The following is a 17033-nucleotide window of genomic DNA, read 5'->3' on the forward strand; positions in this document are numbered from 1 at the left end:
TGGACTGTTCTCCTAAACATGCTCTTACCTAGGGCATAGGGTTAGTCTCCCAGGGCAAATTCCTGAAAGTTCTTTAAAAGAAGGAAGAAAACGAAAGATTTTTTTAGTATGAACTGATTTCAGACCAGAGTGCGGTACCAGGCTGATGGTGGCCATGACAGCCAGCTGGGCTCACCCAGTGAGGATCACAATCTCTCATACCATGGAGATGTTCCACAGCCTCTTCCCTCCCACCACCAATCAATCATAGAATGTCCTGAGCTGGAAGGGACCCACCAGGATCATCGAGTCCAGCTCCTGTCCCTGCACAGGACAACCCCACAGGTCACACCGTGTGTCTGAGGCCGTTGTCCAGTCTCTTCTTGAACACTGTCAGGTTGGGGCCGGGACACCTCCCTGGGGAGCCTGTTCCAGTGTCCAGCACCCTCTGGGGGAAGAACCTTTTCCTCATGTCCAACCTGACCCTCCCCTGGCACATCTTCCTGCCATTCCCTCGGGTTCTGTCACTGGTCACCAGAGAAGAGCTCAGCCCTGCCCCTCCTCCTCCCCTGGTGAGGAAGCTGCAGCCGCCATGAGGTCTCTCTCCCCTCAGTCTCCTCCCGGCTGAACAAACCCAGTGACTTCAGCCGCTCCTCATACGGCTTCCTCTCCAAACCCTTCACCAACTTCGTAGCCTCTTCTGGACACTCTCCAGTAGCTTTTTATCTTTTCTATACTGTGGCACCCAGAACCGCCCACAGTAAATTAATATTACAGCAGAGACACTACATCCTGTTTTGGGTATCAGTTCCAAATTCTAGTAATTCTCCCTATAAATCTGACAAAACAAATAGTATTTTCTCACATCTCCACTTTTTGGAAGGCATACTAAAACACTTAGTCTCCATAAAATGGAATTGTTTACTTTAGGTACTGTCTTTTGATTTTTTGGTACGGCTTAATATTTATATAAGGATCATTTAAAATACAATTTTTATATAATATTAATGAAATGTGATACCAAATAAAAGTGTCAATATCCTAGTTTTACACATATAGAAAAATACACAGCACAGTTTGAAAATTTCCACAGACAGAAGCCCACAGAGTCACAGAACAGTTGGGGTTGGAATGGACCTCCAGAGGTCATCTGGTCCAGTCCTCCTGCTCTAGCAGGGCCACCCAGACCCAGTTGCCCAAGACCACGTCCAGCAACTTTTGAATATCTCCAAGCACTGGAACTCTACAGCTTCCCTGGAACACCAGAGCCAGCGTTACTTGGTCACCCTCACAATAAAAAAGTGTTTCCTGATGCTCAGATGACACCTCCTCTGTTTCGAGTTGTGCCCATGGCCTCTGGTCCTGGCACTGGGCACCACTGAAAGAGCCTGGCTCCATCTTCTTTGCACCCTCCCTTCAGGTATTTATATACACTGATGAGATCGCCCTAAGACTTCTCTTCCCCAGGCTGAACAGTCCCAGCTCTCTCAGCCTTTCCTCACAGGATAGATGCTCCAGTCCCTTCATCATCTTTGTAGCCCTTCATTTGACTCACTCCAGCGTGTCCATGTCTCTGTTGTACTGAGGAGCCCAGAACTGGACACGACACTCCAGGTGTGGCCTCACCAGCGCTGAGCAGAGAGGAAGGATCTCCTCTCTCAAATATTGCTGGTTACACTTCATCTAACGCAGCCCAGGACACCCTTAGGCACCTTTGCAGCAAGTGCTCGTTCAGCTGGTTCAACTTGGTGTCCACCAGGACCCCTGGGTCCTCTTCTGCCAAGCTGCTTCCCAGCTGGAAGATATTTTTACAGGTGTAACATATGGAAAAGGAGCATAAAATAACTTGAACTGGAAAAGCAGAATGACTGAGAACATTAAAAATACGACTCGACAAGAAGAAATATAGTGATCTCCTCTTACACCCAGTCACTTGACTAGAAGAAAAAGCTTATGATGCGAAGCCCAAGATCGATCTCAAATCCTCAGTCATTGCAATCTATGTTGGTATTTGTTTCTTGTCAAACTGACTTGTCCCATCAACCGGGCTTTTATGAATAGTCATGAGCCACTCCTACATCTGCCATAGAAACAGGAGGACATTATTTAAATAATGGAATTCAAAGAAAACTCTGAAGAGCAAGCAGGAAACACTGCCAATCCCTTTAACATGATTTTTACATTTGCATTGTTTCCCTAAAGCAATATTCAATTTCATCTGTTGAAAATCATTGAATGTAAATAACGTTTACACTGAAGTTAAACTATCCCTTCTTCAAAGTGGCTGTTCTTCCAGTACAACCAATGAGTTACTTGACATGCGGATATTTTTATTGTAAACTGCTAAAGAAAATGACAATGCATTCATACATTGGCAAGACTCTGATTCCAACAACTTGAGATGCACAACTTGCATAGAACCTGAAGATCTGTTGAGTATATGTTTCATTTACATCTTTGTTAAGTATTTAGCATTCTCAAATGCATACAGGAATGTGGACACTCTCTTAGCTTTATCAGTTTAAATAGCTTTTTACAGTTGCCTATTTCTTCAACTATATGAATGCATTAAGATAACATTAATATCAACAACACTGAAGCGAGAAAGGAGAACTCAAGTACCAACCTCCTCTAACATCTACTGTGCCTTTCCTCACGTACAGAAGTAAAATTCTCCCCAGAGATGATTCTTCCTCTGGCTGAACAATGGAGTTGCCAGATTCTGTCTTTGGGGGCACATTTTAAGTATCAAGCAAGATGTTTCATTCCAAGGCCATGACATATAAGACTGCAATTTGAATATTTGTTAAACAACTCCTGCCAGCTTACAGAAAAGAAATGTCTGTGTTTGAAGTAACATTTTGTAATGAGAAAAAAAAATCAAGTACAATTATCTTAATATCTCATATACTCCCCCATAGTCCTTGTTGATCAGAGTCATGTTAAAACAAAAACTAGATTAGAAAGTAAATATACTTCCTTAGATTTAGTTTTTGTTCCCACAATTTTATACTGTCTGCATTTGCCATGCACTCGCTCTTTTGCTGATGAAAAAGTATAAGAAATCTGGAATACACAGGCAAGGTATCAGAATATTTTAAGAAGAAATCAATCTTTAAAATAGGTAATTTTCTCCCTACTTTATTCCTTATGAAAAACATCTTGGTGGAAGACAGCTGGCAAATACTTCTGAGAATAATTCAATTTACTTTTTAGCCTTGTGTTTCACATCACAAAGGGAAGTTATGATTATTGTGAGATATATACTATCAGCCTGCGTTAAAAATAATCTACTTTATAATAAAAATAATGCATAGCCTGATATGTCAAACACTTAAATACTAAACCCCATTGTTCCACTCTATGAAAAACAGACACGCTATGTATTTTTAGATGTACTGTCCATACATGTAAAAGAAAAATGCAAAACATGAATCACCTAGATAATTTTCAAAGAAGTGAAACGGTAAGTTCTCCAAGTTTCCAAACTCATGTGTTATCTTTCTTCAGTTAACTCTCCACGTGCTGGAACATGTAGTCACTATTTTCATGTATTTCTACCTTAAATTTACACTAGACACGACTCCTGCAGTGCATTTATTTTTCCTATTCCCTAACCAATGAATTCCACCACTTCACATTAAAATAATTTGGAGCCCATCAACATTTTTTCAAGGCTCATGATGATTTCTAGTAAGGAACAGAATATCCTCAGGCAAACTGCATGTTAACAGAGCAGAAAAGTTCTTCATACCCAACTCAGGTTTTGAGACAAATTTACTTTCCTCTTCATGAGTAAAAATGAATTAAAAACCAATAAACCACATAAAATGGATAATTCAAGGCAAGCCAGACAAATAACACCTTCACACAACTGAATATATGGCAAAACCATCCCTCGAACTCTGTACAGGGGAACACTTGGAAGGTGATCTGGTGGTTTTCCTCCCCGGGGACTGACAGTATTCCCTCCTTCTCTCTCCGATCAAGCTTTAGTCTTCACTGCCTCTAATCAGAAGATTTATTTACTTTTGACTTACTTCCAGACAATATAGATAAGGTACATCAGCCTTCAGCAACTAAACTGCCTTTGAACTGTTACCCATTGGGACCTGCCAGAAGGAGTTTCCAGATACCAGTACTATTCTTAAATACTTCTTACATGTATCCCAAACCAAAACTTGAAGTAGCTAGACTATAAAACACTTCTATTCTTACGGATGCGTTTTATCCACTTGCTGCTCCTTTACAAGAATTTGTAAGAGAAAGACTCAATATTACTTCCAAAAAAGAATTCACTAAAGAGAAAGTTGTACTTATGCACGCCAATAATTTAAAGTTTGGTTTTTTTGTTTTTTAACTGATGTTTCAGAATATGAGCTAGGATGCTTTTTATTAAAAAACAAAAACAAAACAAACAACCAAAAAAACAACAACAACAAAAAGCCACCAAAAACCAAAAAAACCCCCCACAACATACAAAAAACCTAATTTCTTTTGAAAAGGCTAAAAATCAAAACTGCAGCTTGGGGATAGAAAGAGACCTTTCTTTTGGGGAAAAGGGACTCAGATCTGCCTGCAAGCAACTCTTTCCTTATAGTTTTGCAAATACCTTTCAAAAGTAAGAGGGCAACGATAAGAGAAATTCATACTGAAACCTACTGGCACTTTGGATCTTACATCACATATTCAGAAAATATGGTTTGGTTAAATTAGATTGATGCTGGTTTGCAACATATTAAATTAAAGAAATACACATTTTTCTGTGTATTAGCAACCCATAACAAGGAGGGGAAAAAAACAGGATAAGCTCCAAGAGACTGACAATCCTACTTTGAAGGCAGAAAAAGCCCATGAATGTTATGACATGGCCTTACAAAAATTTAAGTCCTTGTACCAAACCAGATTTCTTTTGCAATGTCAAACACGGTTTGCTAGGAAGCTTCATAATCTTGGTGAGAACAAATGAGGCTCATTTTGACCAACAGCGCGGAAGCCAGAAGGCTTAAAAAGTAAAGAGCCTTCAGGACGGTAACTACAGCGTCTCTCCTGCTGTAAGATTCGCATGAATCTGAGAAAACATCTTTCTTCACATATTAACATGACAGTAACAAAGTATTCAAGAAAAAAGCCTGGAAACCAGAGATGGTGGGGTAGTCTGTGAGAGCAGAACTTTTGAACCCTGGACAATAAAGACATCTTTGTGATGGGAAGGCACGAGGGCGAGGGGATCAGATGTCCACCAGCCCATTGCCATTCGGCTTTTAATGTGCCTGGGAATGATTAGGCCCTGGTACGGCCCCGAGCTGAGATCACAGGAAACAGTGTGCCCCAAGCAATTTTATTGCAATGAAAATTCATCTCAAGTGATTCACAGTACTTCTTTATAATCTAAAATGTTATCGGTTATGAAGTCCTCCTGCATTTCATGTATTAAAAATGAAGCTGGCCAAAAATACCAGAAGAAACATCATTGTGACAAATCCCGAAATCTGAAAATCAAACGTAGAATTTGGTAATTTCTAGAATAAATCCCCCTATAGAGAAGAGATCATCATTTAAATGAGCACTCTGCCCCATGTCACCTTTACAGCACACAACTGAATATGACTGAGGTGTCCTAAGGTCTCTTTCTAATTGCTCCAATATGCAAGCAAAATAAGAAAGTCCCTTCTCACAAAAACAATTTAAAGTTATTGCTATTAATTAAAAGGTTCTTGTTTCCATGACTTAATTACACAGCTGAGTTTCCAGGACTCTGCACTCTGCTGTGCCACGGTGGACAGGGAAGAAGGAAGAAGGCAAGGAACCCTGAGCTGGCAGTAATGTCACCTTAACCTTGGCCCCTCCTTCCCTAGGTTGAAATTCTTTCTTAAAATCAACACAAGATAAAATTTCACAGTTGAAAAGAACCTACACATATATATACATGAAGGCACACATATATGCAAACATGCAGTTTAAAGAGAGAAAATTGCTTTAGAAATGTAATGTCAGTGACTACTGAATTCTGTTATCTATTATTTATCATTTAGTGCAACCCGCAAATGCAAAGAATGAATGCTTGCACTATTTCTTCAGCTTTTTATCACATTTAAAAATGTATTATTTACTTCAATAGCATTATTCTAAAATATATATACACTCCTCACATAACAAAGTAGCCCACGGTTTTGATTTCTACGAAAGAATACTCAGCTGAACAAGAACTGCCAAAACAAGTATTTTACCACAAAAATGTAGCAATTGCTTGTTTGGAACTAATTGTATTGGTGTTAGAAAGGTCCTTCCTATTCAGATCAAACTGATGTTATCTTAAAGAGTTGTTCCAGTGCTTATTTTAAAGCTTGAACCCAAGTCACACAGGTGGCACTTGGACCATGTCATCTTCCATTTGTTACAACTGCAAAGTCAGGCAGAGGATAAAGTCTGTGTAAGCACGGGAAGAACTATTGCATGAGTAAGTGTTTCATATCGCTGTTTCCACTTTTATCTGTTTGCTTATAAAAATATAAAATAAACTGCATTTTAAAGATCCTTACTAAGCCCCTTGTTTAACTTTTAGCTAAAAATTTAATCACAAGTGTATCATTACTATGAATACAAAATCCATGGATATTACTTTTTACAGATATTTGGGCTAAATTCATGAAGCTTTGCACTTCACATTATTTACCTTATAGAAAACACAAAGCATGAAAATATATTACAAAATCTATTACACATAGCAAAGATGACTTCTTACAACAAAATGCACTTTCAAGCATGGTTATCTACTGCCAGGGCAATGCACATCATCACATTCATTACACCATAAGGCCATAAGCCATTTTAGGCTGAGAAGTACAATAATTATATTTTTTCTTATATCTATTTGTACTGCAAATTTGGTTGAAAACAGTATTTTTATAGCTAAGGATGCTCCAGCCTCATTATCTATGAGGGGGCTGGTCTGACAAGTCCCTTCAAGCTGCACTCGTGCTGTATCTCCCAGAGAGAAGACACCCGTATATGGGCAGGTATTTGTTTAACTTCATCCATTTTCCATAGAGACCATATAACTGCTAATTCTCAAAGGAACCAGGAGCCAGCACCAGAAATCGACGTAAACTCCAGCTGGAGGTTGGTCATTAACTCACCTAGGAGGTATTTAAAAGGCGTATAAATGAGGCTCTTGGGGACATGGTTTAGTGCTAGAGTTAGGTTATGGTTCGACTCCGTGATCTTAATGGTCTCTTCCAACCAAAATGATTCTATGATTCTAACTAAACAGGCTGAGCAGGAGGGACAGGACAGGACGTACCGTTTGGTCTCTGCCTGTTTTTTACAGCGCAGGATCCATCAGAGCCTCAGCCAGCTTTGGGAGGTGTCTCCTCAGGCACCCCAGTTGACCCAACTATTTCTGTGAGCTGAACCCCTCCGACACCAAAAGAGGCATCCTGGAAATTCCTTTGCATACTTTGTTTCCCATGGCATTTCATGAACAAGGCTTCTGTGTAACTGGCGGGAGGGGGAAGGAAAAAACCACCAAATATCCTAAATTAATGACATGGTACACTGCAGACTGAAGAGTGATCCTTTCTTTGAAACCTCTTCAAAACATCTCAGCTGTTGCAGGCATTATAAAATGGAACCCATAATAAAGCCTAAGCTCTTTTTTTTCTCTGACTCACCTGTGCAAGTCTCTTCTGCAAATCTCTTCTGCAAAATTATTTTTTTCCTGTCTTTGCCATCACAAGACACTACATGAAGATTTTGAAAGTTCCGCCACACCGAAGGCAGAAGAGCACAACCCATGGGGCACGGCCCTTGTCATCTTCGGTTCTGAGGCAGCAAGGGGTTTTCTCCTCATAGACTTCATGAACTCTAAAGATACATGTCTGAACTCTTCCACTCGGAAGCCCCAGCACTTTTTAGATGAAAAGAGATTAAGACAGTTTATAAATTCATGAAGATGTCAGAAGAAATGAGTTAACATCCACAGAGTTCGTGCGTGGTATCAGCTCTAGCACTCTGGAATCACCCCTATGCCATTATATCTCTGTTGTCCATGTTGGCCTATGTATTTCACAGTATTTTTCCATTAAGGGTTTCACTCTCTCCATTTAACCTCTTGCTTCTCCTCTGAATGTGCTGTGTGCATTTGTTTCCCTCCTCCACAGGGATTTAGAGCAGTCCTGAAAGCTAATTATCCTAATCACATCCCTCCTTCTCGATCACTCCCTTCACATGATGTACAAATCTCATGTGACACGCTGGTTTTAGTAGACCACTCACTCAATGTAAATAAAATGGGTCACTTCCAAATAAAATGAGGGAAGTTTTCTCTGTGTATAGACATGAAAATTCAACTTGGCCTGTGTCTTGGCCTGTATTCTATCCTCCTACCCCCACATCCAGTGACTCCTCAGAGCCACTGCTGCCAACTTTTATTCCTCCTCCTTGCTTTCCCCTGGGGGTTGAGCACACAACAGCAGAAGCTCCAGGGGATGAAGAACTGGGAAGCGTGAACAGCAGACTCTGAAGCCTTCCTCCTATTCCCTGCTCACCCTCTCCCGCAGGCTGGCTGCAGCTGCTCCTGCTTCCACAACTCCAGCAGGGCTGCCACACCGGGCAGCACCCACAAAGACAGCAGCTCTGTCTGGAAGAGGCTGGAGGGGTGAGGAACAGGTGACAGAAGATCTTGCAAGGTCCTGCACCTGGGTCAGGGCAAACCCCGGTACCAACACAGGCTGGGGATGAAGGGATTGAGAGCAGCCCTGTGGAGAAGGACTTGGGGGTGCTGGTGGATGAAAGATTGGACATGAGCCGGCAATGTGCACTTGCAGCCCAGAAGAACAACCGTATCTTGGGCTGCATCAGAAGGAGCGTGGCCAGCAGGTCAGGGAGGTGATTCTGCCCCTCTGCTCCGCTCTGGTGAGACCCCACCTGGAGTCCTGTGTCCAGCTCTGGAGCCCTCAGTGCAGGACAGACATGGACCTGTTGGAGAGGGGCCAGAGGAGCCACAGAAATGATCCGAGGCTGGAACAGCTCTGCTGGGAGGACAGGCTGAGAGAGCTGGGGTGTTCAGCCTGGAGAAGAGAAGGCTCCGGGGAGACCTTATTGTGGCCTTTCAGTGCTTAAAAGGGGCCTGTGAGAAAGATGGGGACAGAATTTTTAGCAGGGCCTGTTGTGATAGGACAAAGGGTGATGGTTTTAAACTAAAGGAGGAGAGATTCAGACTAGACATGAGGAAGAAATTTTTCACTCTGAGGGTGGTGAGACCCTGTCCCAGGTTGGCCAGAGGGGTGGTGGATGCCCCATCCCTGGAGACATCCCAGGCCAGGCTGGACGGGGCTCTGAGCAACCTGAGCTGGTGCAGATGTCCCTGCTCATGGCAGGGGTGGCACTGGATGAGCTGTGAAGGTCCCTTCCAACACAAAATGTTCTACGATTTTATGATCTCAGACTGCTGCATGAAGACCAGAAGCAGCAGAAACAGCTGGAGAAGCTCTCTAGGTGGTGTCAGCTCCAGGCACTCTGGATGCACAGCTCTCAGCTGTGCCCATCACTGATTTTAAATCTTGTGACATTAATAAAATGCATCCTAAGATGTCTGTACACAAGCAGAACCATGGATTTGGAGTGATCACATCTGTTCATGCAATTTTTGGATCATTGGGGAACGAGCTAGAAGTGCTAACAGAAAGAATGAACTACACAGCTCCGCCTCACACTTCACACCCACACCAAAGCAACTGACAGAAATAACTAATTAACATGAAAAAAAGCATACTGAATCCTGAAAGTGAATTATATTTCTGGGTTTGATTCCCTCCCATGGATGCCACCACACTTCCATCCAACCAGGAGCAAGGGAAGTGCTGAGAAGGTTCTTCAGGAACCTTTATGATCTATATCCCACAGTTAAATAATTTTCAGCGCTCTGTACCCAAATTTGGTAACTACTGTTGGCAGCACACTACAACCTCATTTTTCAATTTCTTCAAGAATAATAAATGAAAAAAATTAAGAACTCTATATGCATAAAGGCTTGGTGAGTCCCAAAGGGGACAGGCTGGAAGAAGAAGAAAAGGGATTTCCCATAGACATTCAATCTTATAAATTATAAATCCACCTGGTGATGACAGCTGGATTATAACGGATAGTTTTTCACACACCCTGTTTTGCCTGTATAGGATGTTTGCGCATTAGTCTGTTCAGCAGTGCAGACAGAATATTGTCATTTTTCTAATTTATTAATTTAAAACAAATAAGTATTTACACAATTTTTGCCTTCTATTATTGAACAGTTTTAACTCCCTCTTAAACATTAAATGGGGTTACATTTTTAAGTCCAGCTACAAAGGCTGAACAGCACTTTTGCACATTTGGATTGCTGCCTCTGTAGTTTGGAATTTCCAATAAATAAGTTGTTCTGCTTTGATTTTCACTGCCAAGTTCGCACTTCCCAAACAGAATACAGTCAACTTTAGTTCATATTCAACTTTTTTTCTGGCTCCCTTTCTACTTACACACTGTGCAAACATTTAGCAATTTCTTGGAACAGCTAAAAAAAAATGTTAATATGGCTCTTGATAATTATGTTTCTTGTGGAAAAATCAGTTTCATTTGATTAATGTCATTCCTCATTTTCAGACTAAAGGAATTATAATTCCACAATGGAATTAGAGGAAAAGATCTTCCTTGAGTCAAAATATTTCCCCCCACACATATAGCCTGATAAAAATATAAGGGAGGAAAAACATCTTTTTATTTCTTCTACTGCCTTCTTATACCAAAAGCCAACTCTGGACAATTCTTAGATGTTTTATCTATAAATTACCTAGCTTAGAATTAACTGCATTTCCACTGAAGCCCACAGAATACAACAGAAATAGTGGCACAAGACATCATCAAATAGAGGCACTTTCACCCAGTTCCCTTCTTGCTAACCACAGCTCCAGCCTCTCGCCACTCATCTTGCTGCTTCTCCTCTGGTTCTCTCTAGTCCTTGAAACGGCTTAATTAATAAAAGATCAGAGGGAATACCTGAATTAAAAAATGAAACTTGTTCTGCCATGTCAGTGAGCTGAACTGGCTCAACATCTGATGTATCCAATACAGCAATTACTAATACCATTCACAGAGATCACTATGCCCGTAATCGTCCCGGTACTTTGCACTGCATGGTACAATTAGGTACACTTTAAAAAAAAAAAAAGTATCTTTTGATTTTTCCGTAATTCAAACCATTTACCAGGTAACTACAACAATGGAGATTCCACAAACTCTCTCTGGGCAACCTGGTCATTTAAACACAAAAAATTAAGCACCATTCTCTGAAAAGACCTAAAGACAAAATTTGGAAGGGTGGCACGTATTCTGTCACTAACACTTCTGGAAATTGCATTACACTCTTCTGTAGGAAAGAGTGAAGAGCAGTACTTAAGAAGGATCCATATTTAGAAAACCTAAAAGTATGGACAATGGCAGGACAGGGAATCTCAGGTATATCTTCCGACACTGCTGCAAAGATACAGGACTTCATTTCAAAAGAGACACGAAGGCAACTTCATCAGCATAAGGAACATTTTACAGCACGGCTGGGTAAGTCCAGGTCTAGATCCCAGACTGAATGTAGTGTCTATTACATGAACCTTTCACAAAGCTGCCTAGGATTTTTATCAAAATCAGACTGCCATGAAAAACCACTGAGGTTTCTACGTTTCAAACCCTATATACTGTAGCGTTCACCTCTGGCAATACCCAGACTGGTTCTCATTTCCAGTGTCTTGACTGACTATAGCATTTTTTTCTTTAATTATATCTAACCTAAGCATAAATTCCACCACCTAATATTGGAGACATTTAATCACCAATGTTCAGAAAAATGTTTACATGATATAAAACCACGCAAAGGAGGAAACAAATATTCACCATCAACAGAATCATGTATGAGCAACATGATATTCAAATATATTCATCCTCTTTAGAATAATTCATGTATTAACACTTCATATGCTACCTGAAGTTACCGATTTCTTGAAAAGAACAGAGAAGGATAAAGTAATCTCTCCACAGCTACCCAAAGATCAACTTCATATGAATTTCTTTAGATTCTACAACTTTTAATAGGGAAAATCCAGTGAAAAATTGCCTGGCTAAAAGGACACTCTTCTGAGTCACTTCTAAAATAAGGCTAAATTATAACTCAGGAAAAGAGAAAAATAGAGTGTTTTCTGAAGAACACTTAATCTCCCACTGGGCAGGATTTAAATTCTTGTTCTCCTTTTAAAAAAACTGTCACATAGGTATGCGAGTCATGTAGAGTCCAGCCCTCTTCACTTACCTGAAGACAATACGTCTCCCAGGAATTTATAAAGCATTGCATTAATAACGCATTATAACACATGTAAAAAAACCAAAAAAGCACAACAACAAAACAACCCCAAACACGTATAGCCTTACTTCTCCGTGTCTCAAAGGTGTAATAGCTCCTCTTGCTACTGCCATTCGGAATAACGTTTCTGCCGCCTGCACAAAAAAAAACACACGCAAATTAGTTATTCAAAAAACAAACCACCCAGCTCATGAAGATCTGTTTCAACTTTTATAATTTCTTCCTAAGCGTCAGCTACCTTTAGTGCCCGTTTACGGCTGAATCGCTTCAGTAAGTTATTTAGAACAGTGTGCACAGGTGAGGTTGAGGTTTATAGTGAGGTGTGAGGTCTGTCAAGGATTTTGGGCTCAGTAACCACCTAAACACCATGCGCGGCACTGACACGAGACTCTTCATTCGGGTCAGAGACACTCAGCCCCGTGTCATGGTTGTCAGGTAAAAGTGGGATACTAAGGGAAAAAATAGCTCCATGGTATTTTACAACTCATTAAACTAATTCATTTTTAAAATTGTTGTTTAATATTATACACTTAAATTAACAAACAAGTATCGAAAAACAAGGGTATGATGCAACTCTTTTCCTAAAAGCAGCCGAGTACCTTTTAACTCTTAATAACAGTGACATTACAAAACACAACATTCTCGTGTGGCAAATGACAGGGAACATAACTCTGGGGAAATGTTTAATTAGGTTGCATTTCTTCCTGTGTTAGTTTTCTCATCCTTTCTTTAATCCAGTGGGACAGCTAGCACATACTTCTGACATAAACACAGATCACTGACTCTTAATACCGCCTATAATACAAAAAAAAGCATAGGTTCTGTGCAACATTTCTTTCTACAAGCTGGCTGCAAAAAGATATGAAAAATAAACCACTGCTTACATAAAAACATGGATTGGCACATCAGAGTGCACAAGAACAGATTTGTTTTAAAAACTTGTTTCCATAACAAGTATCGAAGCCAGTTTCAATTTCGTCTGCAACGAAATATGTTTTTAATATCTGGTTCTAATAAAATATTCCGACATTCAAGGATCTATGTTAAAAATTAATCAGCAGGCTGTTTGAAAAAAATTTAGAAAGTTTATAAATAAAAGTAGCTTGCAGTAGCTGATTATCTTTCCAAATAGTGATTTAAAAAATAAGCGGCTCAATGCTTACACGACTGTAAGACTTGCTGGGTTCACGCTACGTTCTCTTAAGATAGCTGTATCTCAACAAATATAATATCAAAGACATCGCTTGAGATTAATTCCTCAAGTCTTCCTAGACATAGAACAAGTGGGGTTCACCCTTTTCTAAATGATTACCTGCAAAAAAGAATTCTATAGAGGGCTTTTAATGGCCTTGTGTTTCCACCCCCTCATGCCCCATCTGTAAATGAACGTGTGAGCTCCAGAACACCAGACTGCAAAACGTATTAACTTCATTTACACCTGCCACGCTGCAGGACAATGCCCCAACGCGATTCTTCTTCTCAAACCCTCCTTCTTTGAGAGAGATAAAGAGCGAACCTCATGCAACCTTTTGTATTCCCCAAAATTGGTTTCTTTCACCAACATTTTTAAGGATGTTTCAACCGAATCGAGCACTCTGTCACTACAGCTAAGCTGCTTTTGTTTCTTTTGAAAACCGCTGGTGCGTGTGACTTTCTTTTCACGCCTGCTAGTAAAACATCAATCTTAATACACTCGTACTTGCGTCGTTAATGCCAGATGTCATTCAGAAACAAGGGACAACCACAGCAACAGCCGACCCAGCCCCAGAGGTGTCCTCCTGCGGGCGCCACTCTTCATGTGCCGGCTACCGCTAAGAAGATTAGCCCTGAAATCACCGATTCCCACCCAAACTGCGCGGGGGGATGAGGCCACCGACAGCTCTTCATGCCCTGACAATGATGAGGCTGGAGAAAGAGCTAATGGCTTTTTAGGTATGTGAAATCCAAGAAGATGCTTGAAGAAGTTTGTCTTTCAAAAGAGTCATTAGATCCAAGCTTAGTTTTGGTGTAATGTTTAAGGTGAAGGGAACATTAGCAGGAAACATTTCAAGTTTGTACCCTTTCTACAAAGCAAACTAAGCGTGAACAACGTGCTGAGATTCAAATAAGGTAATTTCTTACACGGAAGAAGAACAAGATGAAACCATTCAGAAATTAACACCTTCACAAAACTACAACATCACACAGACTAACGATAAAAGTGTTAGGGCCAGGAAAATTTGGCCAGTCTTAAAATCTGATTTTATCTGTAACACTCACAGAATGTCAGGGATTGGAAGGGACCTCAAAAGATCATCTAGTCCAATCCCTCAACCAAAGCAGGAACACCCAGATGAGGTTACACAGGAAGGTGTCCAGGTGGGTTTGAATGTCTGCAGAGAAGAAGACTCCACAACTCCCCTGGGCAGCCTGGTACAGGCTCTGTCACCCTCACTGTGAAGAAGTTTCTTCTCAAATTAAAATAGAACCTCCTGTGTTCCAGTTTGAACCCATTGCCCCTTGTCCTATCATTGGTTGTCACCGAGAAGAGCCTGGCTCCATCCTCGTGACACTCACCCTTTATATATTTATAAACATGAATGAGGTCACCCCTCAGTCTCCTCTTCTCCAAGCTAAAGAGCCCCAGCTCCTCAGCCTTTCCTCACACGGGAGATGCTCCACTCCCTTCATCATCTTCATTGTCCTGCACTGGACTCTCTCCAGCAGTTCCCAGAACTGGACAGAATATTCCAGATGCTGTCTCACTCTGCTTTGGACAAACCCCGCACTGTCTTCAATTTCCACCTTTTTTCTTTCTGCTCCACTAACAGAACCGTTTGGCAGAGACCCCTCGGAGCAGGTTGCCCAGGGCTTCTTCAAACAGCTTCTCAGCATCTCTAAGGATGGAAATCCCACAAACTCTCTGATCAACCTGCTCCAGTATTTCACAACAACATTTTCATTGATGAGTCCACAAAAAAATGCAATTTACAGCTGACCTGTAAATCCTCTCTGTTTCCCAAAGAAGTCCGTAAATGTCCATAAGTGGTGGAAATGACAGAATCATTTCGGTTGGAAAAGACCTTTAAGACCATCAAGTCCAACCGCAGCTGCAGCCCATCCTTCCTTCTGCACTTTCTAGCTGGGATGAGCCAACACCAAAATCCCCAAATTCAAGCTGTACAGGTCAAATATGGAGGAATAAGTGTGGAGATGGAGAAATTTAAAATACAAATTTACCAAAAAACTACATTTTTTTCAAATGTTAAAGACGAACTCCATAATACTTAGTGCTCTATAAAGAACAGAGGTGAAAAACGTTGTATGAAAGGAGAATACCACAACAGCAATGAAACAATAACAATATGCTCGCACACCTCATATACTTTCTGAAATTCTGTGTATAATAATAGCTTGCTGATAGTAAAAGAATCTCTACAAAACATCAAATCTACTTTCACTAAAAATCCCCTTTAATGAACACATCTTGCCTGGTATGTTCTTGGGTTTTAATTTCAAATCTACCAAAGTTACTAGTACAATAACAGTCAATATTCATGTTGCATAATATTGTCATACAACTTGTTTTGATATCGATTAAGTTTAAATCCATTGAACACAAATGTCATGACTTAAAATACTTTTTTTAAAGTATTAAGTATATTGAAATGGGAATTTTGTTTATTTAATTTGATTAAATCTGATAAAAACATGCAGCGTACTTTTCTGCCACAAATTAATCTATCTTGCAACACGGGCTACCTAATAAAATAATTTGACTTCTTCAGCAATAGATTTCTATTGGAAAAGTTTAGCAAACTTTCAAGCATCAGGTCAAAACTGCCCTTCTGCCCCATAGAACAGTTTTCAAGGTCTTTTGGTTCACAATTCACAGTATCCTTGAGCAAGTCACATGCCATTTAGAATAAGTTTAATTACCTCGTTATAATGTCAGCCCTTTTCAGTCCTTCAAATATGTTATAAAATTTGTGCGTATATTAGACACTTGTCCACTGAATGCCAAGTTTTTACATACAATTACATTTATTGCTTCCTAATTTAAAAATACATTAATAAAATAGGATGTGTACCTGTGACTACGAAACACAACCGTTTGGAAATATTTATCATCACGTCAGGATAACCAATTAAAAAGTCAAAACTGTCCTTTTAAAAAATAGTAAGTGTTCCCAAAGAAACTACTGACTGGGAATTTAGATCATTTTATTTGCTTCTGCCTCTGTTCACGTTAAATATTTCATTATAATCAGATTTTTAGGAAGCTGTAAAAACGTAATATTTATTTCCATCCAATTCACTGTGCATAAGCCTTAAATAAGAACCATTACAGGCTCAGGCAACGACTTCGGATACTTCTGTTCAGAGATGCGAGTCAGAGGTTCGTAAGAAAGCAAATTATCAACAGATGGTTTTGGTGATCTCAGTGTGAAATAAATGTGTTGCCAGGCTGGTAAGTTACTGAATCCTAAAATTATTCTTCAGTGTAAGGAGTATATGTACTGTGTTACATCATGTGTGAGGTGAAATGGTATCTCACTGCTCCATAATGCCGCTCAAGCTCTAATGTCATCTCCAGATAAAGACGACCAACTGTGCCCCCTCCAAGAAAGCAGCTGCTTCTGTTCCAATTCTTTGCAAGTGGGGTTAAAAAAAAAAAAAAAAAAAAGGAGAA

General features: G+C 40.2%; 1 protein-coding gene across 1 annotated transcript in view; it reads right to left on the reverse strand.

The window, feature by feature from the left end:
* Positions 1 to 17033, reverse strand: part of TMEM135 (transmembrane protein 135) — a 189801-nt gene that overhangs the window by 94526 nt on the left and 78242 nt on the right. The window contains exon 5 of the mRNA XM_065656844.1: positions 12430 to 12495. Within this exon, the coding sequence (XP_065512916.1) occupies positions 12430 to 12495 (66 nt within the window). The remainder of the gene's footprint in view (positions 1 to 12429; positions 12496 to 17033) is intronic.

The sequence above is a fragment of the Caloenas nicobarica genome, chromosome 1, assembly GCF_036013445.1.
Source record: "Caloenas nicobarica isolate bCalNic1 chromosome 1, bCalNic1.hap1, whole genome shotgun sequence".
In the NCBI taxonomy this organism is placed as follows: Eukaryota; Metazoa; Chordata; class Aves; order Columbiformes; family Columbidae; genus Caloenas; species Caloenas nicobarica.